Source organism: Arvicanthis niloticus, chromosome 17 (assembly GCF_011762505.2).
Source record: "Arvicanthis niloticus isolate mArvNil1 chromosome 17, mArvNil1.pat.X, whole genome shotgun sequence".
Taxonomy (NCBI): Eukaryota; Metazoa; Chordata; class Mammalia; order Rodentia; family Muridae; genus Arvicanthis; species Arvicanthis niloticus.
The window spans coordinates 35,410,907-35,437,353 of record NC_047674.1 but is presented as its reverse complement, the minus strand read 5'-3'; the positions used below and the strand labels follow the sequence as shown (position 1 = coordinate 35,437,353).

The 26,447-nt window shown below is 38.0% G+C and overlaps 1 protein-coding gene across 4 annotated transcripts in view; it reads left to right on the top strand.

The window, feature by feature from the left end:
* Window positions 1–1,167: 1,167 nt before the first annotated feature.
* The window catches only part of Khdrbs2 (KH RNA binding domain containing, signal transduction associated 2), a 496,703-nt gene continuing 471,423 nt past the window's right edge, over window positions 1,168–26,447 (top strand). For 2 of the 4 annotated variants that reach the window (XM_076915128.1, XM_034522055.2), the window contains exon 1: window positions 1,171–1,438. In XM_076915128.1, the coding sequence (XP_076771243.1) occupies window positions 1,348–1,438 (91 nt within the window). In that variant the 5' untranslated portion in view covers window positions 1,171–1,347. Of the gene's footprint in view, window positions 1,439–26,447 lie in introns of all 4 variants that reach the window. The other 2 variants (XM_076915127.1, XM_034522053.2) reach the window with 2 other exon arrangements.

Sequence of the window (26,447 nt, the reverse complement as noted above, 5' to 3'; positions counted from 1 at the left end):
TCATCTGAAGCGTCATATTACTTAGATTTGAATTTTAGTCTCAGCTTTAGCACAGCTATGAGGCATAATACACCAACCACAGAAGCAAAACCTGGTATACTTGGGTTGTTCAGTGTTTTTCTGAGCTGGAGTGAGTTATCTCGTGGATGTGAAACACGTTAATTTTTTTAAATGTCATACAAAACCAATATAATATCCCAAGTTCGTCTAAAATAAATACTTACAGGAGCACTGTCGACAGAATAAGAGAAGTTAAGAAACTTCCAGCAGGTTTTATATACTAGGAATGTTGTCCCCGTTGAAAGGGTGGTAGAAATATTGACAAGGGATTGTTTGGGGAAAGACAACATCAAAGTGAGGAAAGCCTCATTTCATTTGAAGTAGGCAAGGTACAGTTCGGGGTCCAGTCTGTAAGGGAAGGATGTCTTATTTCTCCTTCCTTGGCGATTCGAATAAAGGCGGGGCAGATATGAAGTAGTTCAGCAACATTCCCACTGCAGCGAAAGAGACCCTAAGGTCTAAACCCTAAGGTCTAATGTTCTCATCAGAGCGACGGAAGTTAGGCATCATCTAGTTTCTTTCCTTCACAACTCTCCCCGCTAAGTTTACACAGTGAGTACATTTTCCACCACAGGGATGGGTGGGTCCCTGGAACTAATTCTGTATCGTTGTGATGTACACTGGAAGCGTTTTGCTCTACTACAGAATCCAGACACGTCTTCATTTGTTTGTCAGTGGACATCCTTCTGCCCCAAGATGTAGGTCATGAGAAACACAACCCACATTTTGTCTTGCATTTCCAAACCTGCCCAAGAGCCTGCTATCCGCCAGAGAAGAGACACCTGTGTCTTGGGGGACCCAGGTGAAGTGCTCACCTTTGTACTCATGGGGTGCACATTCTCGCTCTCTCATCATCCTGCCTGCCTGGTAGTCAGCACGGACTCCACCGCACTGGCCAGGCCTGAGAACCCGGCCAGCTAAGGCGGCCAGGAGAGTGCGCTTGCACTTCGCACACCCCTCCCCTCCGCTGCAGCTACCTGTCACTCAGGCGACTCGACATAAGGCCCCGCCCAATGATAGTCCACCGCCTCTGCGGGCGCCCCGCCTCCGGACCTGGCTTCCAATAGGAGGCGGGCGGGGGCGGGCCGCGCGGTCATCCTCTCCAGCAGAGGCCGCGGCCAGAGCTGGGCTGGGGAGAGTGAGAGGCAGGTACCGGCGCGGTCTGCGCAGCCCCAGGCGCTACAGCTGCGCTCCCGGCAGTAAGGACGGTTCCCGGGGGAGCCAGGGACCGAGGCGTCCGAGCAGGCGGGATTTGCGCCTGGCCGGACACGGTCCGAAGTCCGCGCTATGGGAGAAGAGAAATACTTGCCTGAGCTGATGGCAGAGAAGGATAGCCTGGATCCATCTTTTGTGCACGCGTCGCGCCTTCTGGCGGAAGGTAGGACCGGCCCCGGCGCCTGCCAGCCCCGGCAGGGCGAAGTTGGGGAGGGCGAGCGCTCCGCTGGGCAGAAACTGTCCCCGAGAGCCGCTTCCAAATGCAGGAGCGCAGCGTTGGTAGCCGGGCTCCTCCGAGGCTCAATTAGCCCTGAGGTCTAATGGCAGGGTGATGCGACCTGTTAGGGTCCTGGACAGGAAAACCAGCAAGTGTCAGGTGGTCCACAGGGACCATGTCACTTTGCAGAAGCCAGCAAAATCAGTTCAGGAGTAAATGCGGTCCATGGAGTGTTCTGAGAGCATCTTGGTCACAGATCAGGGTTATTTATTTATTTATTATATTTTCGTTCTGCGTTTCGAAGTGATTTTGTTACCCTTTAATAAGTATTTTCCCTGGAAAGTCTTAGGATTATTCAACAATAAAGTATGCATGCTCGTATATTTATGTGAGCGTGGTAAGCGGAGGCTAAAGTGCTTACAAATGTATTCGAAACGTATACTATGCAAGATATGGTCCCTAGGAACGTTCCACAATTGATCAATTGATTTTTAAACCAGGTGTGCGTTTTCTTTTGTGTACCTGTGATGTAGCAAAGGTTGGGTTCTCAGAGGAACATCTATGTCTTGCCTTTTGCATTGCTTTGAAAGGTCGTTTGAGAAAAGGTACACACGAAAACTTCTCCGTCAGAAATATTAACCCTAATTATTCCATTTATGTGAAACGATGCCTAGCAACTGAAGACATCCCTGATACCTGGTGCCATGCAGTTTCTTATTTAACACAACTGCATGTTGTAATGATGAATGTTTCATTAATAACGAAGTGTTCCATCCTCAAACTGGCTACAGTGCAGCTTTGTAGCTTGAGGTCTTACCCACTAGAAGAATCAGTGACATCTTTCTATCGTCCAGCTCCTCAGCATTAAAATATACGTTTGAGGTTTAGTTGTACATCATGGAAAATTTTTTACTCCTCAAACGATTCAGAGACATTAGATTTATTCTGGCATTTTTAGTGGTTGCTATTTATTATAACCTATAATAACAAAGTATCTCATGAAAGACTGCCAGGAAAAAAATGTGGAAGATCCGAAATACACTGTTTTCAAGGGAAAAGCTGGCTTTGTAGAGTAGTTAGACAGTTAGTAGAAATGCAGTCATCTTTACCATTACCTAATAATCAAGTGGTGATAAATGAAACGGAAAAACTAAAGTCATAAACAGTACTCTGATTTTAGAGAGCAACTGCATATTGGAAAATAATGACTCACTAAACATGAACAGATTAAAAATGTATTCTTCAATTGTTTGCTTCAGTTCATTCTTCAGAAGTGTATCCATTCAGTGTACAATGAAATAGATTCATAATCTTCTCTGACCTGATAACTGGAGCTCTCTTTGGGACAGCTGGCTCGACAATAGGCTCACCAGTTATTAATGTATATTAATTGTACTTTTAAAACTTACAGAACTAAGAGATGTCGATAAAAGTCTTACCAGGGTGAGAGGCTTGCATAATGTTGACCAGTAAAACGGTTAAGAGACCACTAAGTATCTGGTTTCCTGCTGTGTTTTTTTTTTTTTTTTTATTTACCAAACAGTAGATTTCTTGAGACTTAGGAAATTGTTCTAATGCACCTTGTAATTTAATTTTTTTCCCAGCAGGGGGAAGCATGGCCTGCTTTTGTAATGGACTATTAAAAAAAAAAAAAAGGCTCTAAACTAGAAAGGCATCTCAGTAAGAAACAAAGAGGGTGCCTAAATTTCAGAGAATTCCTAATGAGAAAGAGAAGAAAAGGGGTGGGCGGCAGTAATCCTAGAGTAATCAGATAGTTCCATAAAAAGATGCACCCGGCCTTCACTTCTGTAACTCTACCCCACTCTTTACACATGCTTACTAGACTGTAAGGTGAGTGTGCTTTGGAGTCTCGGCGAATCATAATGCACGTGTTGCATTATAGATTTATTTCCATTGTCTTCTCAAAGGCCATTTGTGAAGGTTTCTAGGATCACTGTAGAGATTTCATTTCTTATACCTGGAAATGCTGCGTTTGAAGGCATCGGCTATAAATAAACCTGACACAGATACTCAAAGGGAAGGAAGGTGCACACTGGAGTGCATGTCAGCAGTGCTGGGCAGATAGTCTTGAGATGGAGGGGGGCAATAAAAATGATCCAGATGATTCCATTCTTTGGAATGAGTTTCTAGAAGTGGTGATATAAGACAGTGAGCTCTCACAATGATTAGCTTGGTTTCCTGGATAGTAACAGATACAAGCCTCTCTTCATTTGTGCCTGCTTCATTTAGGGTGCAAGGCTGTGGGCTTCAAATTACTTTTTTGGTTGTTTTCATTGCATTTTATTTCATTTGTTTCTGTTCTGTGTTTTCAGTAGGGGTCATACTAACAAAAATTAAATGCAAATAATTTATAATTTCGACGACAGTTATAGCAGATCTCGAATAATATGGGTTAAGGAGTTTGCATGATGCATTTGGTTAAAATAACGTCCCTGCTGTAATTACAATTTTATGTAGTTATCCATTTGTTATGGAAGATGTTTTGGGATCTGATTAACAGAGCAAACCCAGCATGATTCTTAAAGTTCTGGCCCAGGTTTGATTCTGCTTTAGCATTGGAGTTACATGAGGTTATGCTACCTTCGTTTAATTCCATGTTTATTTAGCCTGAATTTTCTTCTCTGGGCCCAGTTTTCTTGTCTCAAAGAAAACAGTGAGAATAGGAGATCTGAATGTTTCTGGAATTCTTATTTACTCCCAAATGCCTGCTGCTGAGAAGAGTGATGTTTTCACATTCTGAACAGAAAAAAAAATATCAATAGCTGAATATTTTTAGTATTTTTTATTCCTTCCCAATATAATTAAATGTAATAATAATACAGTTGATTTCACTATAGCATGATTTGAGGTGTATACACGGTGGTGTATAGTGGAGACACAATTATCTCGAACTACTTTGAAGGTCTGGGTCTTGTATGTGAAGTATGTGTGGGAACATATGCTTGTTTTCTGGTTGAACATGCTGGGTGGCAGATCCACGCTTATCGATTCAATTGTGGCATTTAAGGCTTTCAGAAATATTATTAAATCCAAGTGAAAATGATTCAGGCAAGGCTTTCTAGTCTGCGTTCTTCACAAATATTAGTGAATTAACCAATGTTTTAGCTAGTTAGTGGTGAAGTGAAAGATTAACAAATACAAGTAGTTTCTGAGCTACTCTAGGTGCTATTTTCAGAGTTTGATGAAAGACTTGCACCGACAACTACAGTTAACCTTTATGTTTGCAGATATATATATATGGATTTTTAAAAATGGGAAGATAACATAATTTTCTATTTATCACAAATGATAACATCAAAACTGAGCTAGATTTAAATTCTCAGTAAGGATCACTTTAAGATTTAGATCATATTCCCTAAATGTTTCTGCAGAGCCAGGCAAGGTTGTAAGTTATGAGACTTACTAACTCTGTGCCTAAAATTATCTTCTGGTTAAGAAAAAAAAATCTATTCACTCAACTATTTCAGTAGATTTTTCTCTTGATGAATATAATGTTTTTTTCTCTCTGTTGATTTAGTATAATCTTATGTACATTTTATAAATAAAAAACACGGGTTAGATTAAATTCTTGATATCTTCGGTATGCATTCAAACGAATTAATAATATAGTAAAACAATCCATTTCAGCACATAACACATATGGTACTGAGTACTGACACTTCCACTGTCTGAGAGGCAATGAAGACAAATTCGCTTTATTGTATGATACTCTTTTTTTTTTTTTTCCATCTGGAAAACGGGAAAAGAAATACCTATCAGACAGATATTTTGAGGTAAATACTTCTGCTTATAATAAAAAGGGGACAATTTCATTTAAATATGAGACACATTTCTTTAGCATTTGAATATGTCTGCTTAACCACAGTAGAGACTAGATTTGATAAGAATAGGAAAATAATTACTACTTTGCTTTTTGAATTGATGCTGAATGAAATTTTAACTTATAAACGAAATGAGAAAACAGATTTTCTCATGATTGCAAGGAGAGAATTTTTCCTTTTTTTTTTTTTTTTTTTTTTTTTTTTTTGTAACTTTTAATGATGAAGCTAGACCTCATCAAGCATCTTCAGCCTACAATGCCTTCCCACTTAGCAAGTGCTTTCGGTTCTCTGGTCTCTGTGTATATGTTCTGTGGTGTTCCTTACTTCCTACCGTATGCAGACTTCCTATTCATCCTTCCATACTCCATGCTCCATGCTCATCTGACATGCAGCTCCCATGTTCATCCTCACATTCAGACCCCATGCCCATCCTCCCATGCAGCCACATGTCCATCCTCACATGCAACTCTTTGTCCATCTTCACATGTATACTCTATGTTCATCCTTACATGCAGATCCCATGTCCATCCTCCCATGCAGCCACATGTCCACCCTCCCATGCAGCCACATGTCCATCCTCACATGCAGCCACATGTCCATCCTCACATGTAGACCCTATGTCCATCCTCACATGCAGCTCCCATGTTCATCCTTTTAGGCATCCTCCATGCCCAGCCTCACATTCTTACATGCAGACCCCATGTCCATCTTATTCTTTTAATAATAAAGGACTGATTATATTCTTTCAGGGTTAACCCATATATACATCACCTGTGCTTCCCATGTACCCTGAGCTTGTTTTAGAGACACGGTTCTTTCCTCGGGTCCCCAACTTCTGTTTATTCTTATAGCTGCCTTTTCAACATGAACAACCTAAAAAATAGAATGTGTCTCACTTGCAAAAGTAATAATATTAATCTTTCTTGACACTTATCCTCCCTTGTGTCTTTCAAGTGTCTGATGTTATCAATCTGCACCTGGTTCTCTCATTTTTTCATACTTTACTTCCTTGAAACCCTTCAGTCTAGCCTGTGTCTTTACCACTGCCTTAAAACAGTCACTCTACTGACAGAGTCCCCTCTAACTGCCGTGTCCTGTTTCTGTCTACTTTTTCCCTACCCATCAGGCCTGTACTTCCTACTGTTGAATCTCTAGAAGGGCCACTCTCCTCCTTGAGCTTGTGCCGCTGGTCATGGCTGGGTTTACCTTCTGTTCAGAAACTTCTGTCTCTCACTCACTTCAGTAAACACTGCATTTTACAAGTATTCATTCAAAATGGAAACATGTAGTTCATACTCTTTGGTACTTTTCCTACATATCTCCCTTGCCAGTCTTATCTTTTGATTCTTTCTGCTTTACTGATCTCACCTGTAACAAGGAATTCACTTCTTTATGCCTGTCGCTCTCCTCATACATTCCTGTCCACACCAAGGCTGCTCTATGCTGTTTCTGTTTTCTCAAGATCACTGATGTCATTTCATCAGTCCAGGGTGGACTGGTCCAACTCAGTAGACTGTACTCAAGAAACAGAGTGAAATAAGAGGATTGAATCAACAGTATCCACTATGAAATCTGTTTATACAGTGCTGCCCAGCCCACTCGTGGAAAGTTTTCTTCAGTAGACTTCAGAATCTGCTCCTGAGGGCTTATTTCCTATGCCATCTGACAGGATACATAGTTTTCTGCCTCTTTTCTCCCTTCTGTAACTAGGGTTTTATATGTGCTGTGTCTTACTGGAATGAACTCCTTTAATTATCTACCTGGTTGGAATCGTTATTCATTTAACAATTTGGACCAGGCTACCTCTTAATTTGAAAAAATTGCTTATTTATTCATATGTTATTTATTATGGACTAGGGGAACCAGCATCTCTTGTTTTTGACCTTAGAACAACTACACAGCAACATGCAATTCTATTGGACTTTGTCTTTCTTCTTTCTAGCTGGGAGGTTGGATTTGTGACTTAGGTCTTAATCCTTAATGCCTGCCTTTATTCTCTGTGTCTGATACATGGTCACTAAGTGGATGCCATCAGTCTTACATTCTACATTTAGTTTAGTTAGAAGACATCTCCAGAAATCAAAATTCCAGAAACTCCTTCACTGTCAAATTCACCCATATTTTATCAAGCCTTAATTCAAATCACAAGGATCATTTTGAGAGCATATATTCACCAAAAAACTTCAAGCTTATTTCGCAGTAGTTATGTATTTGCCAGTAATTGTGACATGAGAGGCTATTTTAGTGTATGATATCTGAACTGAGACAATGACATTGATACATTGTATGGGCACAGAATTATTGTGTCTTGTGTGGTCCTGTAGACCTGTGAGATTACCGCTGATAAGATGCCCAACTAACTGCCTCCACCAGAAAGATCTTCTTCCTTTAATGCCTAGATTATTCCCCAGTGTTCCTACTTATTGTTTATAGTCAATTCAGGCTTTGTCCAACATCCTTTCCTTCTTGGATTCTCATGACAAAGAACATACATCCTTTTCCTTAGTCGAAGACAGCACTTCTCAACCTGTGGGTTGTGACCCTTTGAGAATCAAGGGACTTTTTAACAGGTGTCACATATCAGATTTCTGGCATATCAGATAAATATTTACATTATAGTCCACAACAGTAACAAAACTACAATTATGAAGTAGCAAGAGATATGGTATAGTTGGGGGTCACTACGACCTGAGGAACTGTATTGAAGGATCTCATCATTAGGCAGGTTGAAAGGCACTGCTCTGATGGGTCCTTGTGAATCTGTCTATCTGTTTCTTAGTTGTTCAGATGGATTAATTTCTTTAAGTCAGATGGTTTCTTCTACTGCCCTCTTACTGCTGTTGCTTAGGCTATCCCATAAAAGGATTTTCAAGTTCTAGTTACTGTATCTTTAAATTGCAAACTTGAAGCTTTTCAGATCTGCGTATTTGCTAAGATAATTATGTAACTGACTGTGAGTGCACTCCTGTTAATCTCCTGTTCTCATTCCTCTTTAGTTTTCTCCAGTTCTTGGCATGAGGCATATGTTTTTTTGAGTTTTACCCTGGATATTTTCAGTGATGAGTTAGGACAGTATGGATTTTTAAAAAAATACTTTATTACAATAAACATCTTATGACACTCTTCCTATAGACATGGAGCCACCTTCAGAATTCCAGGCATCAGTAAAAAGCCACCTTCCGCTCCTCACTGACATCATTAAGCCTACTCACCCTGGAAAGTAGAGAACCCCTCTCACTGCTTCCTGTATGTTTCTGCTACTGTTGAGAACCAGAAGGCCTCATTCCTACTGGGTTATTGTGAAATTTCTAGCAACATCCAGTAGACCTGAAACCACCAAGATACTTCCTTGTTTGGAAGAAGAGGCCTATTCATTGTATGTGAAGGTACCAAGTCAAGATCAGTCCTGTAGGAAGCTGATTCTCCTACTCTCTGCAGCCACTGGTCACCTTTGCTCTTCCCTTGGGGTAGAACCATACACAAATATTTGATATGATTTGAAAACATGTCAAAAGATGTTACCAAACATATACACGCATACTTGTTTCAGGGAATATACAAATCCTACAGTAGTAAACTTTTACAAGTCTTAAAATATTTGTTATTATAGAATTTCCTGTTTCATTTAAAATAACTTTCTCCAGGAGATTAAGGAATTTGATTTGCACATAGTAGGGCATTCATTTCTTATATCATAAAAGGATGGGAGTAGAATACACTTATGATGATTTAGCATGTAAATGTTATAAACAAAAAATTAAATTGAGTATAAAACTGGACTAAGGGGGTTATCCACATAGGGAAAGACTTAGATTGAGTTTAAGACCTGGTGAAGTAGGGCCCTTTAATTTGTGTGAATTTGAAAAAAATGTGGTGGGCTGAGGCAGATGGCATTTTATGGTATGTTATTGCTTTGGAATGGACTTACAGAATGACACATGGATATGATATAAACTAGTATACTAAAATTAGTGAAATACTGGAAGTTATATCACATCCACAGAAGGAAAGTCTGGTAGAATAAGCCATTATGATAATTAAAAGCAATTTAATGAAGATAAACGAAGTGATAAGTATTGGGAATGATTTGCAATAAACCAGATGTTTTTCCTCTGAATAAAATCCATAGAATGCACACAAGCACACATGCAGAAAATGCATATCATATGTGTGCTAATCATATATTAGATATGGGATTTATGGAACAACAGTAAAGACTTGTTCAAAGTGGTTCTCTCTGCTAGCACTGTCTCACATATATATATATATATATATATATATATATATGAAGAGAGGTAGCAGGGAATAGTGGAAACTACAGAAACAATTTCTATAGTGTGTGTTCATCACAATAGTAAAGGAAATGGATGATGCATGGGAGTGCCAGGCAGGGCACCTGAGAAATTCTACAGAAATTGTGGAAACTTTCTATAGGAGGGAGCTCATGATTTGAAATATGAAGTACAATCTGTCAAGAATCCACTAAAGACAGAGCCACAATCCCCAATTATACACATAGCAAGAAACATTCTCAAACCCTGGCAAGACAGAGAATATTTATTCAGAGAAATAGAAGTTAAGAGTGGGTATAGCAATATAATAAGTGCAAAATTTCAGGAGATGTTGTCTTGGCTTCTCTCTCCTCTCTTCTCAGTCCCATCCTTACAAATCTCTCCTAAGAGAAGGGAACCTCACCCCTCTTGGGTACCACCCCACCCTAGGACATCCAGCCCCAAAAGACTAGGCACATCCTTCCTTACTGAGGCTCAACCAGACAGTCCAGTTAAGGTGAAGGGTATCCAATGGCAAGGAACAGAGACTGAGACAGCTTCTGCTCCATTGTTTTCTACCACATGAAGACCAAGTTGCACATTTGCTACAAATGTGTAGACGGTTGAGTTCCAGCTCCTGCCTGCTCCATGGTTGGTGGGCCAGAAACTGTGAGCCCCATGGTCCCAGGTTAGTTGACTCTGTAGGTATTCTTCTGGTGTCCTTGACTTGCTCACTTCTATCCCTGACTCTTTCACAGGAGTTCAGAGCTCTGTCTGATATTTAGCTGTAAGTCTCTAAATCTGCCTTCATCTGCTGCTGGATGAATCCTCTCAGGAGACAGTTATGTTAAGTTCCTGTCTGCAAGCATAGCAGAGTATTGTCAGGGGTTGGTTCTCTCACATGGGATGGGTCTCAAGTTAGAGCAATCATTGGTTTACAACCAATAACTGCCCCAACTTAAAACTATTCTTAATGAATCCCAATGTCATTTAAAATAATAGAAATGAAGATCCACTGATCTAAAGAGAATGGTCATGTTTCATCATGCATGCCTTGTAAGGGATATTTAAGAGTTTGGACTACCTGCTAAAAAAACAATAGTAAGCCATTTAAGAGGATCTAAGAAGTAGCAAATGCTTCAGCATTTCATTAACACATGATATGGCTGCACTCTTGGAAAATGGCCAGTGAACATATTAGATGCGAGCAGGACATGGTGTGGCTAAAACAGTAGGCTGGTTAAGAAGCTCAGGAGAACTGGACTCAGATCATACAGTGCAGAGAGGGATAATGTGGAGGTCTGTTTAAAGCTCACCAGAGCAGTGTAAAAACTTGGTTTGGATAGAGAAGATGATAAATAAAAGTCATAATGGCTTCTGTCAGAGGTGCTTCTTGCTAATAGGGTTACAGGTACTGTCAGTTGCTGACATTTTGCTCAAAAGGTTAGTGCTGAGGTCAGGTGGATATGCATTGAAGGAGCAGTCGAGTGTTTAGTACAAATTCACGGACAGAGGTAAAGAAATGGGTATGGAGAAAGTTCTGTGCTCCAGTGTTCTCTAGTGGAATCACCAGGCTTGATGGTACACACTTGTAACGATGGTGCTTAGGAAGTGAAGGCCAGAGGATTGTGAGTTTGAGGTCAGCCTAGACCACATACTGATACACTATCTGAAACTCTACCATCACCATTAACAGCAACAACACTCTACCGTCACCATCAACAGCCAAAAGAAACCCAAAAGCAACGAAAACAACTACAAATGAGATCTAATGAATTTAAAGACAGCAAAGAAAATAAAGAAACACAGGAATGTGGAGAAAATCCATATACAGTGGAGGAACAAATAGGAGCCCACGATCTGAGAAGGCGAATGCTTGACTTCACAGAGCAGCATATGGAACTGTCTGAAATTGATAATAGTTGCCATCTTAACCTACACACATAGTCAATTTGCGTGGTTAAACACCATAGGGAGTGAAAGAAAGAGACACTGGAGTGTAGATTACATCCCCAATGTTACAGCTCTGCTTCTCACATCTGCTTTCTGTTCCTGTAAGTGAAGGCCTTGATTCTGAGTTGATGTTTTTAAACTTAATGTGCTCCTTGGACCTCGTGTCTAATGTGAGAGTAGTACTAAATGGAGAAAATAATGATGGTGTTCTGTTTAATATTAACTGTTATTTTTAATTATTATTATTATTTTGCTAACTGCAAATAGCACATGTCCTATCCTTGGTCCTTCCATACCCATTCTCTACCCGACTTGACCTATTTTTCCAGTTCATCACTGTGACAAAGAATATGCTTTAAAAGAATTACATCCTATGATAAGGTGCTAACAGTCTTCCTAGTGTCTATTCTAAGGCCCATCCTTGGCATTCCGAGTCCTTGTTTACACCTGCTTTTTTTTTTTCTCTGCTGGTTTGTATTGACTTGCTGGAATGTCTGAGCTTGAAAACCATTGCTACCTTCCTGATGTTCTTTCTTCTTTTTGTATGGTTCCGCACTCTGGACAAAAAGGTACCACTTGCATTTTGGCTAGTGGAGTAATGGTCTCCAAATAATCAGGAGATGGGAGGCCTAAATCTCCCATGGTGTAAATTCCAACAGTTCTTCCAATGTACTGTGGCTGGATAAAAAGACACATATATTCCTTTGTAGGTAAGTACTTATGAACACATGCAAATATATTCTCTTTCCATGTGGTGACACCAGAGCTGTTTTATTTTGGAAGAGCAATGTCTGTGAGGACATAAGAAAAAGCAGGTGCTTCTGTGTCACTTAAAACATATGTTTTGGATTAAACATCATTTTGTGAAGCATTTATTATAACTTGTGTGGGAGATTTATTTTTAAAATTAGATTATTTCATACTCTGGAATGTGATAAAAAAGAATTAATCAGAAGCTACTATTGTTCTAGTGTAAAGAACTTGGCATGTCAAGTGAAATACAAAATTCCAGATCTGCTACCTGGTTGCTTTCTTTTTTCGTTTGTTTGTTTTGTTTTGTTTTGTTTTGTTTTCGAGACAGGGTTTCTCTGTGTAGTCCTGGCTGTCCTGGCCTCACTCTGTAGACAAGGCTGGCCTCGAACTCAGAAATCTACCTGCTTCTGCCTCCCAAGTGCTGGGATTAAAGGCATGCACACCACTGCCCGGCACCTGGTTGCTTTCTTAGGCTGGGAGAATTTCTCAATTCCCATTGGGTTTTATTTCCCTGTGAATATACAGTTTCTTGGCTGTGCAAATTATGTGATACATTATTTGTATTTTATATGAAGTATTTATACCGTACAGATATTAACAACAGCTATTTTCTTTATCTTTTCACTGTTTGCAGTGGCCTTATTTTAAAAGAAATGAGGTGAAATTTGTTAACAGAAATGGATCTTTAAGACAGACAGTAGGTGAGATTTGTTACTTATGCAATCTGTGTAAGTAACACTCTTGACTACACAGATAATATTCCTACCAGCTCAGATAGTACCCTCACATCTCCTCACGATCCTCATGTCCTTTAACAAGTGCTGTTCTGATTTCTGCCCTCAATTTCCTGTAGATGCATTAATATACTATCTAATCATCCCTCTTGAGAGCTCACTGTATCTTTGGCTGTCATCTGTGCTGTTGTATTTCTCAGTAGCTTATTCCCTTTATTGCTGAATATCTGGTCCGTCTTATAAAGTGCCACACTTTATTCTCTCTTCTGCGTAGACATGTGGACAGCTTGTGGTAAATTATTATATGAATAAATAGTTACAAATGTTCATAATCCACTTTCCCCTGTCTGGTAGGACGTCAATGTAGCTCCAGCTGCCCTGGAATTCTCTATGTAGCCTCAAGCTGGCCTAAAGGTTAGGATTTGGTCGCTTGGCCTCTTAAGTACAGAGTGCAGACTAGTGTCATCATGCTTGGCTTAGGCAATGTTAGAGTAGAGCTAGTGTTATTGAACCATGATTTTGTTTTACCTTATGTGAGATGCATGGCCAGTTCTCTAAAATTTACCAGGCTCTGTCTCCATCTCTTCAGGAGTGTGTCAACATTCTGGTGGTCATTCTTTCAGGCCATCTTTTGAAGTTCCCAGTCTGTTTAATAACAGATATTCTGTTGATCTGAAGACTTAAGACAATGTGGCTTTTAATTGGATTTCCTTGATACATACTGACGGTGAACATATTTCATGGGCTTTTTGATTTCATTGAAATCACCACTCAGAGATTGACATTTTAAATTGGACTGTTGCTCATTTACTCTTAAATGGGGTTTATAAATATGTCCTGTGTTTGTGTCATATATTAACCCCATGAATTGCAAATATATCACCCCAGTGTACAATTCAAATTTTCATTTTAAGAAATATCTTTCCAAAAGACCCAACAAGCAGCTGAAGGAGTCAGATGCAAATATTTACACCTAACCAATGGGCAGAAGCTGGTGACGCCTGTGGTTAAATTAGGGAAAGGCTGGAAGATGCTGAGGAGGAGGGCGGCCCTATAAGAAGACCAGCAGTCTCAATTAATCCAGACCCCTGAGATCTCTCAAACACCCAGACATCAACCAGGAAGCATAAACCAGCTGATATGAGGCCTCCAACACATATATAGCAGAGGACAGCCTGGCCTGAACTCAGTCAGAGAAGATGCATCTAATATTCAAGAGATGGGAGGCCCCAGGGAGTGGAGAGGTTTGATGAGGAGGGAGTGGGGGATGGGGACATCCTCATGGAGACAGGGGAAGAAGGTATGGGATGTGGAACAATCAGAGGGTGGACTTGGAGGTAAAAATGATTAAATAAAAAAAATGAAAAAAGAGAAATGTCTTTTGAAGGAAAGTTATTAATTTTACTTGTCAACTTTAACATTTTTTCCTTTATTTATACTAATGTGTCGATCTTAGTAACCTTTGCCTTTTTCAAGGTCAGAAAGTTGTCTACATGTGATCTACAGCTTGTGTTTACCTTTTAAGCATGGGTTTATATTCCATACAATTTACTCTTTGTTCTTTGTAAGCCAGGGAGGGTAATGCTCTTTTGCTTGAGGTAATAATAACAAGGCTTTTCAGGATAGTTTTCTGAAGGCTTTCTTTGATTAATTTTATTTTTAAAGTGTTCAAAACCATGGGCACAAAGAAGATGTATCACTAAACATTAAAATAGAAAAAATAAGATTTTAGTGTTTAATGATATGTGAATAACCCTCCATGATGTCTCTGTATATTTGCTTCACATCAAAAGAAAGTGAGCAGTGCTAATCATGACACGTTTAAACCTACATTCAACTGTTCGATGTTTTTCTTTTCTTTCTTATTTTAGGACATAATCACTGCATGAGACATGATTATATTCTGCCTATCATAACTGAAAATATGAGGAGCCATCTCAGAGGTTTTGGTGTTTAATAGCTCTAATTAGTGCTTCATTATATCAGTGAAGAAGTGGCATATTTATTGCTAAAGAGCAGTTGCCATTTTGAGGGAAAAAAAAACACAAAATAACCAAAAAACAAAAACCTAGCACAACTGTCCCGAGGAGTAAAATATGTTCTAGTGCCATGAGAGAGCAGGGAGCAGTAGACACCCAGGTATTTCCAGTATATAGGTTTACGTACTTAGTTATGAATTATATGGTTTTTCTAATTTTCCCAGAAAAAATGTTAGATAGAAGCAAAATTAGCCCTTACGCTTAATAAAGCCAATACACTTGTAAACCATGAACAGAAGACTCCATCTGTGCTCAAAGTAATTGCCCATCTTTATCTCTGAATCTTCTTTGGCATGTTAACTGACAACTGTCACCTGGAATATGACATACATTTTCTGAGGTTGCTTAAGGGCATAACTGGTGACTTAGGTTTTATTCTAAAAACACATATACCAAAGTACAGTCACTCAGTAAACACGTTCATCCTCATCACATCAACACTAAGAACCCAAAGGAGAGTTGACGGTGATGCAGACTGATAGAAACCATCAATGCTGGCATCTGACAAGATGATTCCCACACTAGTATGTTTCTTTACAGGCAAGAAGGCTATGGCCCTTAAAGAAAAATAAACTTACATATGATATTTCGAGGTGTTTACATACATACATACGTATGTATATACATATATACACACACTATATATATACATACATACATACATACATATACACATGTGCGTGTGTGTGCATGCGTGCTTGTGTGACATTTTAAGCAATAGGGGCTTACTAGCTGCTTCTTGGAGGATAACCAAGAAGAATAGTGAGAGTCTATATTATTCTAGGGGTCAATTATCCAACATAGTTATCTTTTTCCTTTCCTTGGCATTGGGAACATTGACATCTGTTTGCTTTCACTCTTTCAAGAATGCCATGCACCATGAACTGTAATTCCTTTGCAGTAGAATAGATCTGATTATTATTATGTGAGATGGTTATTATTTGTTATATTTACAAAAATACCAAATGAAATTTGACTAAAGGAAAATAGAGTATATGTAAAAGCAATGGCTATCTCTTAAAATGTAAGTTCAGTTTTCCTACAGGTAGACACTGAAATGGAAATCTTCATATAGTAACTTTATATATTATTACAAATTCTCAAGAAACCTTATTAATCTAAGTCAGTAGATATTTTCTTTGTTTGAATGTGTATAATTCTATTTATGTGTAAATTAAAATTTCTTTCAAAAGCCTTCCATTCTTAGGAATGGAAGTATAATGGATCCAGAATATAGCTATTCTATTACCATCTTCCTGCTTGGTGGCTTGTTGGAGTCAGTATCAATTTCAGAATTTCCTCAGTTCATTTTGGCACTCAATTTAGTCTAAGATATGCACTGTCTTAGAACTTTCTCTAGATGTAGCTCTTGAGAGAATTTCCTTGAAAGGTAAATGATTTACTTATTATTGTTATTTTAATTATTGACTCATATCTATTTGCACAGATTAATGGGTATCGGTTATATGCATACAGCAATAAATGCATACACATATCTTTACGTGCATGCACTTTATGCTTATGGTATCCAGTTACCCACAGCCCTCTCTGTCCTATTCTCCATTTCTTGGTTCCCATATCTTCTGTCATGTCTCCTCTTTGGTTCCTCTTTTCTGATTGGTGGTAATCATTTCTCTCTACCAATATGTGAGAAAATACATATGATACTTCCCTTTCTGTGTCTGGCTTATTTCAGTGACAATGATTAGCTTATATCTCCAGTCATTTTTTTTTAAATAGCATGATTTCATTCTTTCTGATAACTGAAAATTGTTCTCTAATGTGTACCAACTTTTCATTATCCATTTGCCTGCTGGTAGATGCAGAGATTCATCCAACGCCCTACGTATTGTGATTATTATTTTTTAATCAACATGGTCTTGTTTATCTCTTTTAATGGTGACTTTCTTTCTTTCTCTTTCTTTTTTTCTCTTTTGTTCTTTCTTTCTTTCTTTCTTTCTTTCTTTCTTTCTTTCTTTCTTTCTTTCTTTCTCTGTATAAATGAAGCACTGGCATGTTTGGATGATGTGGTAATTCATTTATAGACTTTAACGAAGATTTTATGATGTTTTCCTTACTATATGTGCTAGATCTTAATAGTGTACAAAGGTCCCTTTTTCCGCACTGTTGTTGTTAATAGCCATGTTACTTGTGGTGACATAGGATTATCATGTAGTTTTAATTTGATTTCTGATAAGCAAAGATGCTGAACACTTTTCTGTATCTATTGCCAATAGGGACGTATTCAGAACATTCTCCTATTTATTGTTTGAATTGTTCACTCTTCTGATGGTACTTTCTGAGTTACTGTATTCTATTTATTAATCCTCTGCTAGAAGAAGTGGTAAAGATCGTCTCCCATTCTACAGATGTTCTCTTTATTCTGTGGCGACAGACACATATACCCCCATGCTTAAGATAGAAGTCTCAGAATTAAATCCATGCACTGGCAAGCATCTGGTCCCCAAAAAGGATGCTAAGCATTTTGAAGTGTTCTCAAGAGAGGAGGAAAACACAGTGACAGCAAAGTGGCCCCAAAGAGTTTGATTTCAAGCAAGATATCACTGTAGGAATCTGGTACTTCATCATGAATAGAGATTTACCCTAAGAGGGTAAAATACACACAAATTGAGAGTTGAACTACTTATAACATTTCATTAATTGTCCATGGAAAGCTTCCTCTAGAGAGTGAATTCCCCAGCAGACCATATTTGTCATTAAGAAAAAAAAATGCACTATCCTAACCATCCCTCAAAACCCAGAAATAAAACAAAAACAAACCCAAAAACACCACCAACAAAATACCCCAAACTATGAAACTGAAGAAAAAAATATCAGCAACAACTCCCCCCCAAACCCCAAAACAATAACAAGAAACAAACTATACTCTATTGGGCATGCACAGGCCCCCCAAGGATGAAATGCAGACAACTTGGGTCTTGGAAATTTGGTAGATAAACTGCCTCCAAAAGGATAAAGAATGGTAGCTAAATACAGGCCTGCAACTTGTGGCCTGCTATAATGAAAGGTGATTTATTATTATTATTATTATTATTATTATTATTATTATTATTATTAAATCTTTTTTTACAGTCTAGTCATTATTCCTCTGTTGGTCTGCTCTCTGACTGTTCCTCATCTCATACCTCCTCCCCGGTCTCCATGAGGATGACCCCACCCTCACACCCTCATCCCATTAGACTTCCCAATTCCCTGGGGCTTCAAGTCTCTTCAGGATTAGGTCTGTCTTCTCTCACTGAGGCCAGACTAGGCAGTCCTCTGCTGTATATGTGTTGGGGGCAAGGAAGGTGATCTTTAACCCTCCTTTGCCTTATAGTACGGACTAAACACGCGTGAGATTGCTTAGAAATGAATGGACCAAGTTATATTTGTGCAGCCTCTCCATCACCAAATGGATACACATGAACTGGGATTGGAGTGTGCCTCCCATATAGTGTTTCTGGATGGATGAACCTCAGAGTAATGCTGCTCTTTATTGAACAGAGGTAAAATATTGTAGCTGCCTGATAACAGCCTGCCATGTTACAAATCACCACTTGCAAGGTTACACCAGGCGCCTTTAGAAAATGCTAAATGAGTTACTTCAAATGGTATGTTTGTATTCAAAGGGAAATAGCTGGTAGTTTGGGAGTGACAGTCTTTTCTTTGGGTTTCAAAGGCCCCATTGCTGTGCTATGCCTATTTCCTGGCTGCTGGGAGCTGAAAGCCTGCAGTGAATAGGTGAATAGAAGATATTTCTAATTGAGAAAGAAAGTAAGAAAAGAATTTTTTTGTGTGTGTGAAACAAAAATGTCACAATGTTTTCCATGTTCGTCTTATAATATTTCTGTGCCTTTGGATTGGTTACCTAAATCTAATTGAAAATTTCACCCATTTTCATATTTATTTCACTCACTTGCTCAATCTTAAAGTCAGATCTTTTCCAGTCCCATTGATCCTTTTGTTAAACCTAGAATAGTCCCTATAATTTAACTAGCTGCTCTCAAACATGTACATTCATCTATGAGAGTAAGGTATGTCCCAAACAGCTATTTTTCATGTCTATCAATGTGGATGCTAACTATTTCCGGTTTGTAAGTAAGAGGAGATAGCTGAGCTTTGTCTAGTGAGAAATGAGGGACATTCTCTGTGTGATCTGGATTATTCTTACCTCCTATTATTAATTGTATATTTGAACAACATCAAGACATTTCATTTTCTAAATAATATTTCAATATATCTTCCCCCACTTCCCCTCCTCTTCCTCTTCCTCCTCCTCATCTTTCTCCTCCTCATCCTCCTCCTCTTCTTCCCCCTCTTCCTCCTTCTTCTTCCTTTTTGGATACAAGGTCTAACTATGTAGCTCTGGATGTCCTTTAAGTCTTTAGAGTATCTTTCACCATTGGCCACCAATATTTCCAGAAGCTTCCTTGATTCTCTTGGGCAAGTTTAAAGTTAAAATTTTAGTTTGGTAACTCTCTGAGAGTTTATGAATTTAAGTTCACTTAAAATTATTTTGATAGCTTCTGCATTTGTTCCAAAGTAAATATACAAATTGTAAGATCTGATGACAAGATCTACAAAATGAGTATGGACATATGACATTTGTCTTTCTGTGTATGGTTCTCTTCACTCAATCTATTGTCCCTAGCACCAACTGTTCGCCTATGAATTTCTTAAATTTTGTTTCTTTACAGCTGAATAAAATTATATTGAATATTGGTAACATATTTTCATCCTCCATTGGTGAGTTGATGGATGCAGAGTTCATGTCCTCGCTTGTCGGGGTTGGCCTTGTGGATGTGTATTCAAATACTGAGTACACTGCCCCAAGATCAGGTTGTGGTCTGAGCATGGACATTGTATTGATCAGTGTGCTGAAAAGAATTCTTCCCAGTAATCTCTAATCAGCTAATACAATAACAGAGCTTGTGACTGGACAGGAGATAGAGGAAGGTAGAACTTGAGTAGGGGGTCTTAGGAAGGCCCAGAGGAGAAGGAGGAAAAGAAGAGGAGAAGGAGGGCCGCCATTATGTAGGATGAACCAAGAACAAATGAGAAGTTCACCCTGAGGACAGACAGACTATAGCAGAAGCTATAGTCTTCTATAGCAGAAGCTGCCCAGAAGATACTAATTTAGCAAGTAATGAGGCATTTATAGATGTTTTACCAGCATGAGAGGATTAATACAGCTCAGAACCTGCCCAGCAGCTAGTGTCCCAAATCTTACCTGCTTTTCAACTTTTAGACTAAGTGATTTTAGGGAAGTACACATTCCTGGATGCAAAATTGTGAGATAACTTTAATTCATTATTCACAGAAATCTGACTTCACCAGAAAATGATTTAATTTTTTATGTATTTGTAAGAGTGACTCATATTTCATTATATGTAAACTGCAGTTGAGAAAAATATGTGTATATTTGAATGGATTAAAAGGTAAAATAATTTTTGATAAAACAAAAAGGTTAAATTCTAGTGATGAAACTCTATAACATGCAGTTCTTTTTAAAACCTTCAAATATCACTGAGCTTTCCTATGATATTTCTTAGTGAATAAAGTATATGGTAGCTCATGAATATCCTGTTCGTTTTATGTAATTTTTATGTTTCAGTACATAGTCCGACTTTGATATGTTCTCTCTCTCTCTCTCTCTCTCTCTCTCTCTCTCTCTCTCTCTCTCTCTCTCTCTCTCTCTGTCTCTTTCTCTCTCTCTCTGCCTTACTACAGGCATACTTAAATGTCTATGGAATTGCTTATACATGGGAAAATTCTACATATGTATTTAGAGTTACTGTTTGTTTGCCAGAGGAAACTCACAGAACAGATTTTCTCTTTATTTTCAGATTTTTTTTTTTGAAACTTGGCTCATTGTGCTCTTGACAGTGCTATACATACACTTGTAGATTCTTTTGTGTTTAAACATGTTCTAATAATTTCCTTTTGTCTCATTGTGCTTTGAGCACTGTGATAAATGATAGGAAACAAATTAATAAGGCAGTACTTTGCTAAAAGTAAGCCCTCACCCTGCAAGAAAATTTTCAAATTTTAGATAATACTAGGTTAGATCCTACAATCTAAGTGTAATACATTTTTAAATAAATTTAAATGAACATTGACATGTCAAGGCAGCCTTCCAAAATCTGGAGATATCTTATTAAATATCCAACATTATCTTTGCTTTCATTGCTTTGAGATGTAGAATGATATAAAAATGCTTATTTTTTCTGAGAGTAACCTATGTGATAATTCTGACATAACTTTAAATGGTTATTTTGGCAGATGAATTTTAATATAATTTTATTTGAATTTACTTATACCTACCTGTACAAATCATTTTCTAATGTAGATTGTGAAGCTTGGTGCTGGAAGTGCACAGTGGACTTCATAATCCTTGTTTCTGAGATCAAACAGTGAGGCTGTGTTGTATTTGATGAAATAGTTGATAGGTGAATTTCATTATGGAGCGCATATTCTGCCTCCTTTGATAAGATCAAAATGAATGTGGTAATGAGTGGAAAATGGATTTTAATGCACCAGATACAGAAATTCTACAATGATCTAAATCCAGGAAATACCTTCATAGCAACTTTCATAGTGTGCTAAGAGTCATGCAGGACTTTAGTTAAATTTACCAGTTTTAAACATAAATACAGCAAATTTCCAAACATTTTAAAAATTAATGTGCATATGACACCTGATGTTTATGGGGACTTTGGAGTAAGAATAAGTAAAATTCAATCATGAACTCTAGAATTCATATCTATTGATGTGAAGTTAACACATTACACAAATGCCATGTGTTTTCATTGGAAAGTTTGAGGAACAGATTAGTGGTGTACCATGTTGACATGCTAAGTTTCAGTGTAAAACTCACTTAAGTGTTAGCTTTGAATGACCTAACATGGCAATGAAAGACATCTGTTACCTGCTGGAGTACACTAGCAATGATAAAAACTGGCTCATCTCTCAAAATCAGAGGCCTTTTGCTTCCACACCTTTTCCATTAGATGATAAGGAATGTGCGTGCATCTTCCTAGTGATAGGATATTAATTATTACTTGAGATGTTTTACCCATCAGACAGTGGCATATTTCATAATTCCATCAAACAGAGTATCCTCACCTTCTGCCTTGCATTGAGGCAGTTAGGGTACTGTCAGTTAAGAATATTGCCTGTGATAATTCTCTATTATGGGTACCTATGTACTTTATATCCTATGAATGTAATGTGAAGTTTTGGGTATTCCTCTGAGGAGGAGGATAAGCATGAGAGAATAGTTGCTACCGGAAGGCATGAGTGGGATAAGATCATGAAGAAATGTATACCCCAGTAAACTTAGTGCTGCTATTTTGGATAATAAGGAATAATTAAAATAAAGATGTAAAATTATATTTACTTAATTCTACTCAGCTAAACAACATTAGCATGCTCATTTGGGAACTTGTCTATTTTCCCAATTAAAGCTATCATTATAAATTAACAAAAGCAAGTACATTTGTTATTTAGCATTGAATTAGATATATTGCCAGTGGCTAGATTTCAAGAGAATTTTGGCTTTGAGGAAAAAAAAATATAGTGGAAAAGAAGACTAACCTAATTACATTATGAATGTTTATTAACTTTTTCCTCATAAAATATATTTGTACATTTTTAGATTTCATTTCTTCCATGTATGTGTTATGCTCGTTTTAATTAAATAGAATTGGAGAGTCTCAGAACTGAAAATTGAGGAAAACTCTTTCTGCAGTAACTTTACCTTAAACCTGTTAAACAGAGGTTAAACAATAAGATCAAAACTGTTTGTAGGCTGGTAGTATAGCCTAATGGTATGCAGTATAGCCTAGTGGTATGCAGTATAGAGTAATGCTGTGCAGTATAGCCTCATGCTTGCCTAGGATACATGGGGACCTGAGTTATTAAAACAATTTGATTTTACAATAATATGTATCCATAGATGAATATGCATAGATGATACAGATAATTAGATATATAAATATTTAGATATAAACACAAATATATGTATTCATAGATAGATATGTGTAGATACAGATATCTCTCTCTATAAATGTTTATGTATATGCACACATATATGCATTCTACCAATGTCAGTATAAAAAAATTCATTGAGCATTTCATGTAAAATGGTCAGGCTACTAACATCTCTTTTCTCCTTGAAATGTCTGTCTACCTTCCATTTGGGAGATGGGGTTTACATCTATATGTATAATGGCTTTTTCCTGGACAGGGCAGCAGAAGCAGAGATCAAGCTATAATGGGTAATTTCTTGGCAATCGTGCAGAAATTTTGTTTTCTTTAACATTTTGAGCATCGCTGGTTTAGGGAGAATTGGGTGATGGCTGTCACTGGTTTCCTTTAATGTAAACATAGAGTTTAGCACAGAACTTTATGGCCACAAGGGTTTTGACAGTAGGAGCAAGAATTACAAATGATAGGGTTGTCATTCTATCCTTTCATGTAGAAATGCAATCAAATTTTAATGATTCTGTAGATATTTTTATTGGATATTTTATTTATTAACAATACAAACGTCATCCCCTTTCCCCATTTCCCCTCCCTAGAAACCCCTATCCCATTCCCCCTCCTCCTTTTTGCTTTTATACCATTTTAATTACATACATGTATTGAGGTCAGTTCTAGGTTGACAGACTAGCAATACAATAGATGCAAACAGTCAAGGAACAAGCAATACAATAAACACAAATAGTGAAAGAAAAAGCAAGGCATTAAGCTTAATTGTGTGAACACTCCCATGATCACTGTTTCTAAGGGCTTATCAGGATGACCAAACTATGTGAGCCTACTTCCCCATCCTAGCCAAAGTCATTTTCATGTTTGAAACCTACTTCCTTGTTCTAGCCTAAAATTTAGATTCCTGCCTGAAATTACTTTTTTGTTCTAGCTTAAGATTTACACTCCTACTGAAATTACTTCTTTGTTCTAGACTGAGGTCAGATTTCTGCCTGAAACCTACTTTCTTGTCCTTGGCCAAAGTCAGATGCCTACCAAGCAGCCCATTTCCTTGTCCTTGGCACATGTCAGATTCTTGCCAAGCAGCCTCAAAGGCTCTCCACCTCTCCTCCTTTTATATTTGATTAAGAAGACTGAGCCTGCCTTAGGACAAGAATGCCTTCCTTACCCACTATGAAATATGCATTATCTAAAGCAATGCACTTCTGTTTCAGTTTGGTAAGGATCTGTGCAGAAGATTCTGTAGATTAATGTAAGAACTCACACAGTGCTGTCTAACACATGTAGTATCATTCACTTGTTTACTGACACCAAGCCTAAACATTGAGAGAATGTGCAGGCTAGAATGGACACATAAATCTTATTGAAAAATGATAGACTCTTGTTCTGATAAGTTGATTAAATAAGAAGCTTGGTGTTCTGTGATGAATTTGTGTTATTAAGTCCTATAATGTGAAAAAATTATAGGTCCAAAGTCCCCTGCACACACCACATATGACACATGACGAATTCCAATGTATGAGCCCCAACTGGAAAATTATACTTGCAGAGCACATGACTGTGTACAACTACTGAAGGCTTGCTCCTATGCTAGACTACAAATGGAGGTTTTAAGGGCTCATTCTGATTAGAACTTCATGCATTAGTTAAGAAGAGCATGGTAAGTGTAAGACTGCCTTAGGGCAGCTTTCATCTTTTTACATTATAGGACTTAATATCTCAAATTCATCTCAGAACACCAAGCTGCTTATTTAATCAACTTATCAGAACAAGAGCCTATCATTTTCAGTCACGATTACTCTCAACATGTAATTTTCATTTTAAACATTCCAAACTTCTCCTATGTTCCCTAATCATATTAGTCAAAGAAAATGCTAAGGGGCTCTGGCTTTAGACATGTGCTCACCATAACAGAACAAAATGTAGTGGACAATGAGGAGAGGTAAATGGAGTGATGGGATGGCAAAGTTTTAAATTAGGATAGCAAATTCAAGAACTTTCCCAGGCTACAGAGTGAGTTCAAGGCCATACCAGGCAAGCTAGTGAAACCCTGTCCCCAACTTAAAAGTGCAAAGTGAGCTGGTAATAAGCTTTACCACTGCTTGGTGACAGTGTGCTTACCCAGGGGTGTGAGCCCTGAGCTCAGTCCACAGGACCGAGAAAGCACTGTGTGACTGCTCACTCAATAGCTATTTATAGGCAGCATAACCTTACTGAGATTTGTTATTCCCATTAAGATATATTACTTGTGTTATACTTAAGCAGTAATTAAAATGACAGAATTATGTATATACTATGATAATAAAATTAAAATTGCAACATATGCTGTAATTTCTGAATTCTTAATTTTAATAATAACTATAATAATTTTGTTAATATCTAAATTTTTAGTAACAATTATAAATTTCATTGAGAACTAGAGAAAAAACTATTATAGGAAAAAATCTTTTCTCTTGTAACTTTGTTCTACAGAATGCACACTGTTTTAAAATTGAGTGTTCTCCTCATGGTCCCTCATTCATTTGAATATAGGGTTATTTTATCTCCTAGTTTGGGTGTTGGTAATTGAGAATCTGCACAGAGCCTTACCAACCTAAGACAGAAGTGCATTGCTTTTGATAACGCATATTCTACAACAGGTAACAAGGCATTCTTATAAGAATGACCTAAGATAGGCTCAGTCTTGTTAATGAAATAAAATGGGGGAAAGGTGGAGAGCCTTTGGGGCTGCTTGGCAAGAATCTGACATGTGCCAAGGACAAGGTAATGGACTGCTTGGCACAAATATGACATTGGCCAAGGACAAGGAAGTAGGCTTCAGGCAGGAATCTGACGTTAGGCTAGAACAAAGAAGTAACTTCAGGCAGGAATCTAAATATTAGGCTAGAACAAAGAAGTACTTTTAGACAGGAATCTAAATCTTAGGCTAGAACAAGGAAGTAGGCTTCAGACATGCAAATGACTTTGGCTAGGATAGGAAAGTTGGCTCAGATAGTTTGGCCATCCTGATAAGTCCTTAGAAACAGTGATCATGGGAGTGTTCACACAATTAAGCTTAATGCCTTGCTTGTTCTTTCACTACTTGTGTTTATTGTCTTGCTTGTTCCTTGACTGTGTGCATCTATTGTATTGCTAGTCCTTCAACTTAGAACTGACCTGAATACTTGCATGTAATTAAAATGGTTGGGAACATGGCAAAATGGTAGCCACCTATCAAGACACCCTAGAGAGAAGGTTGCTGGTTTCTTGCATCTCCAAATAGCCCTTCCTTCTTGCTGCTTGGGGACAGGCCAGTGATTTTTGAAAGTGAAGTAAAAGGCACCTCCCATAATTAAATAGAAAAGACAGGTTTGAGCTGATGCTTGTATGGA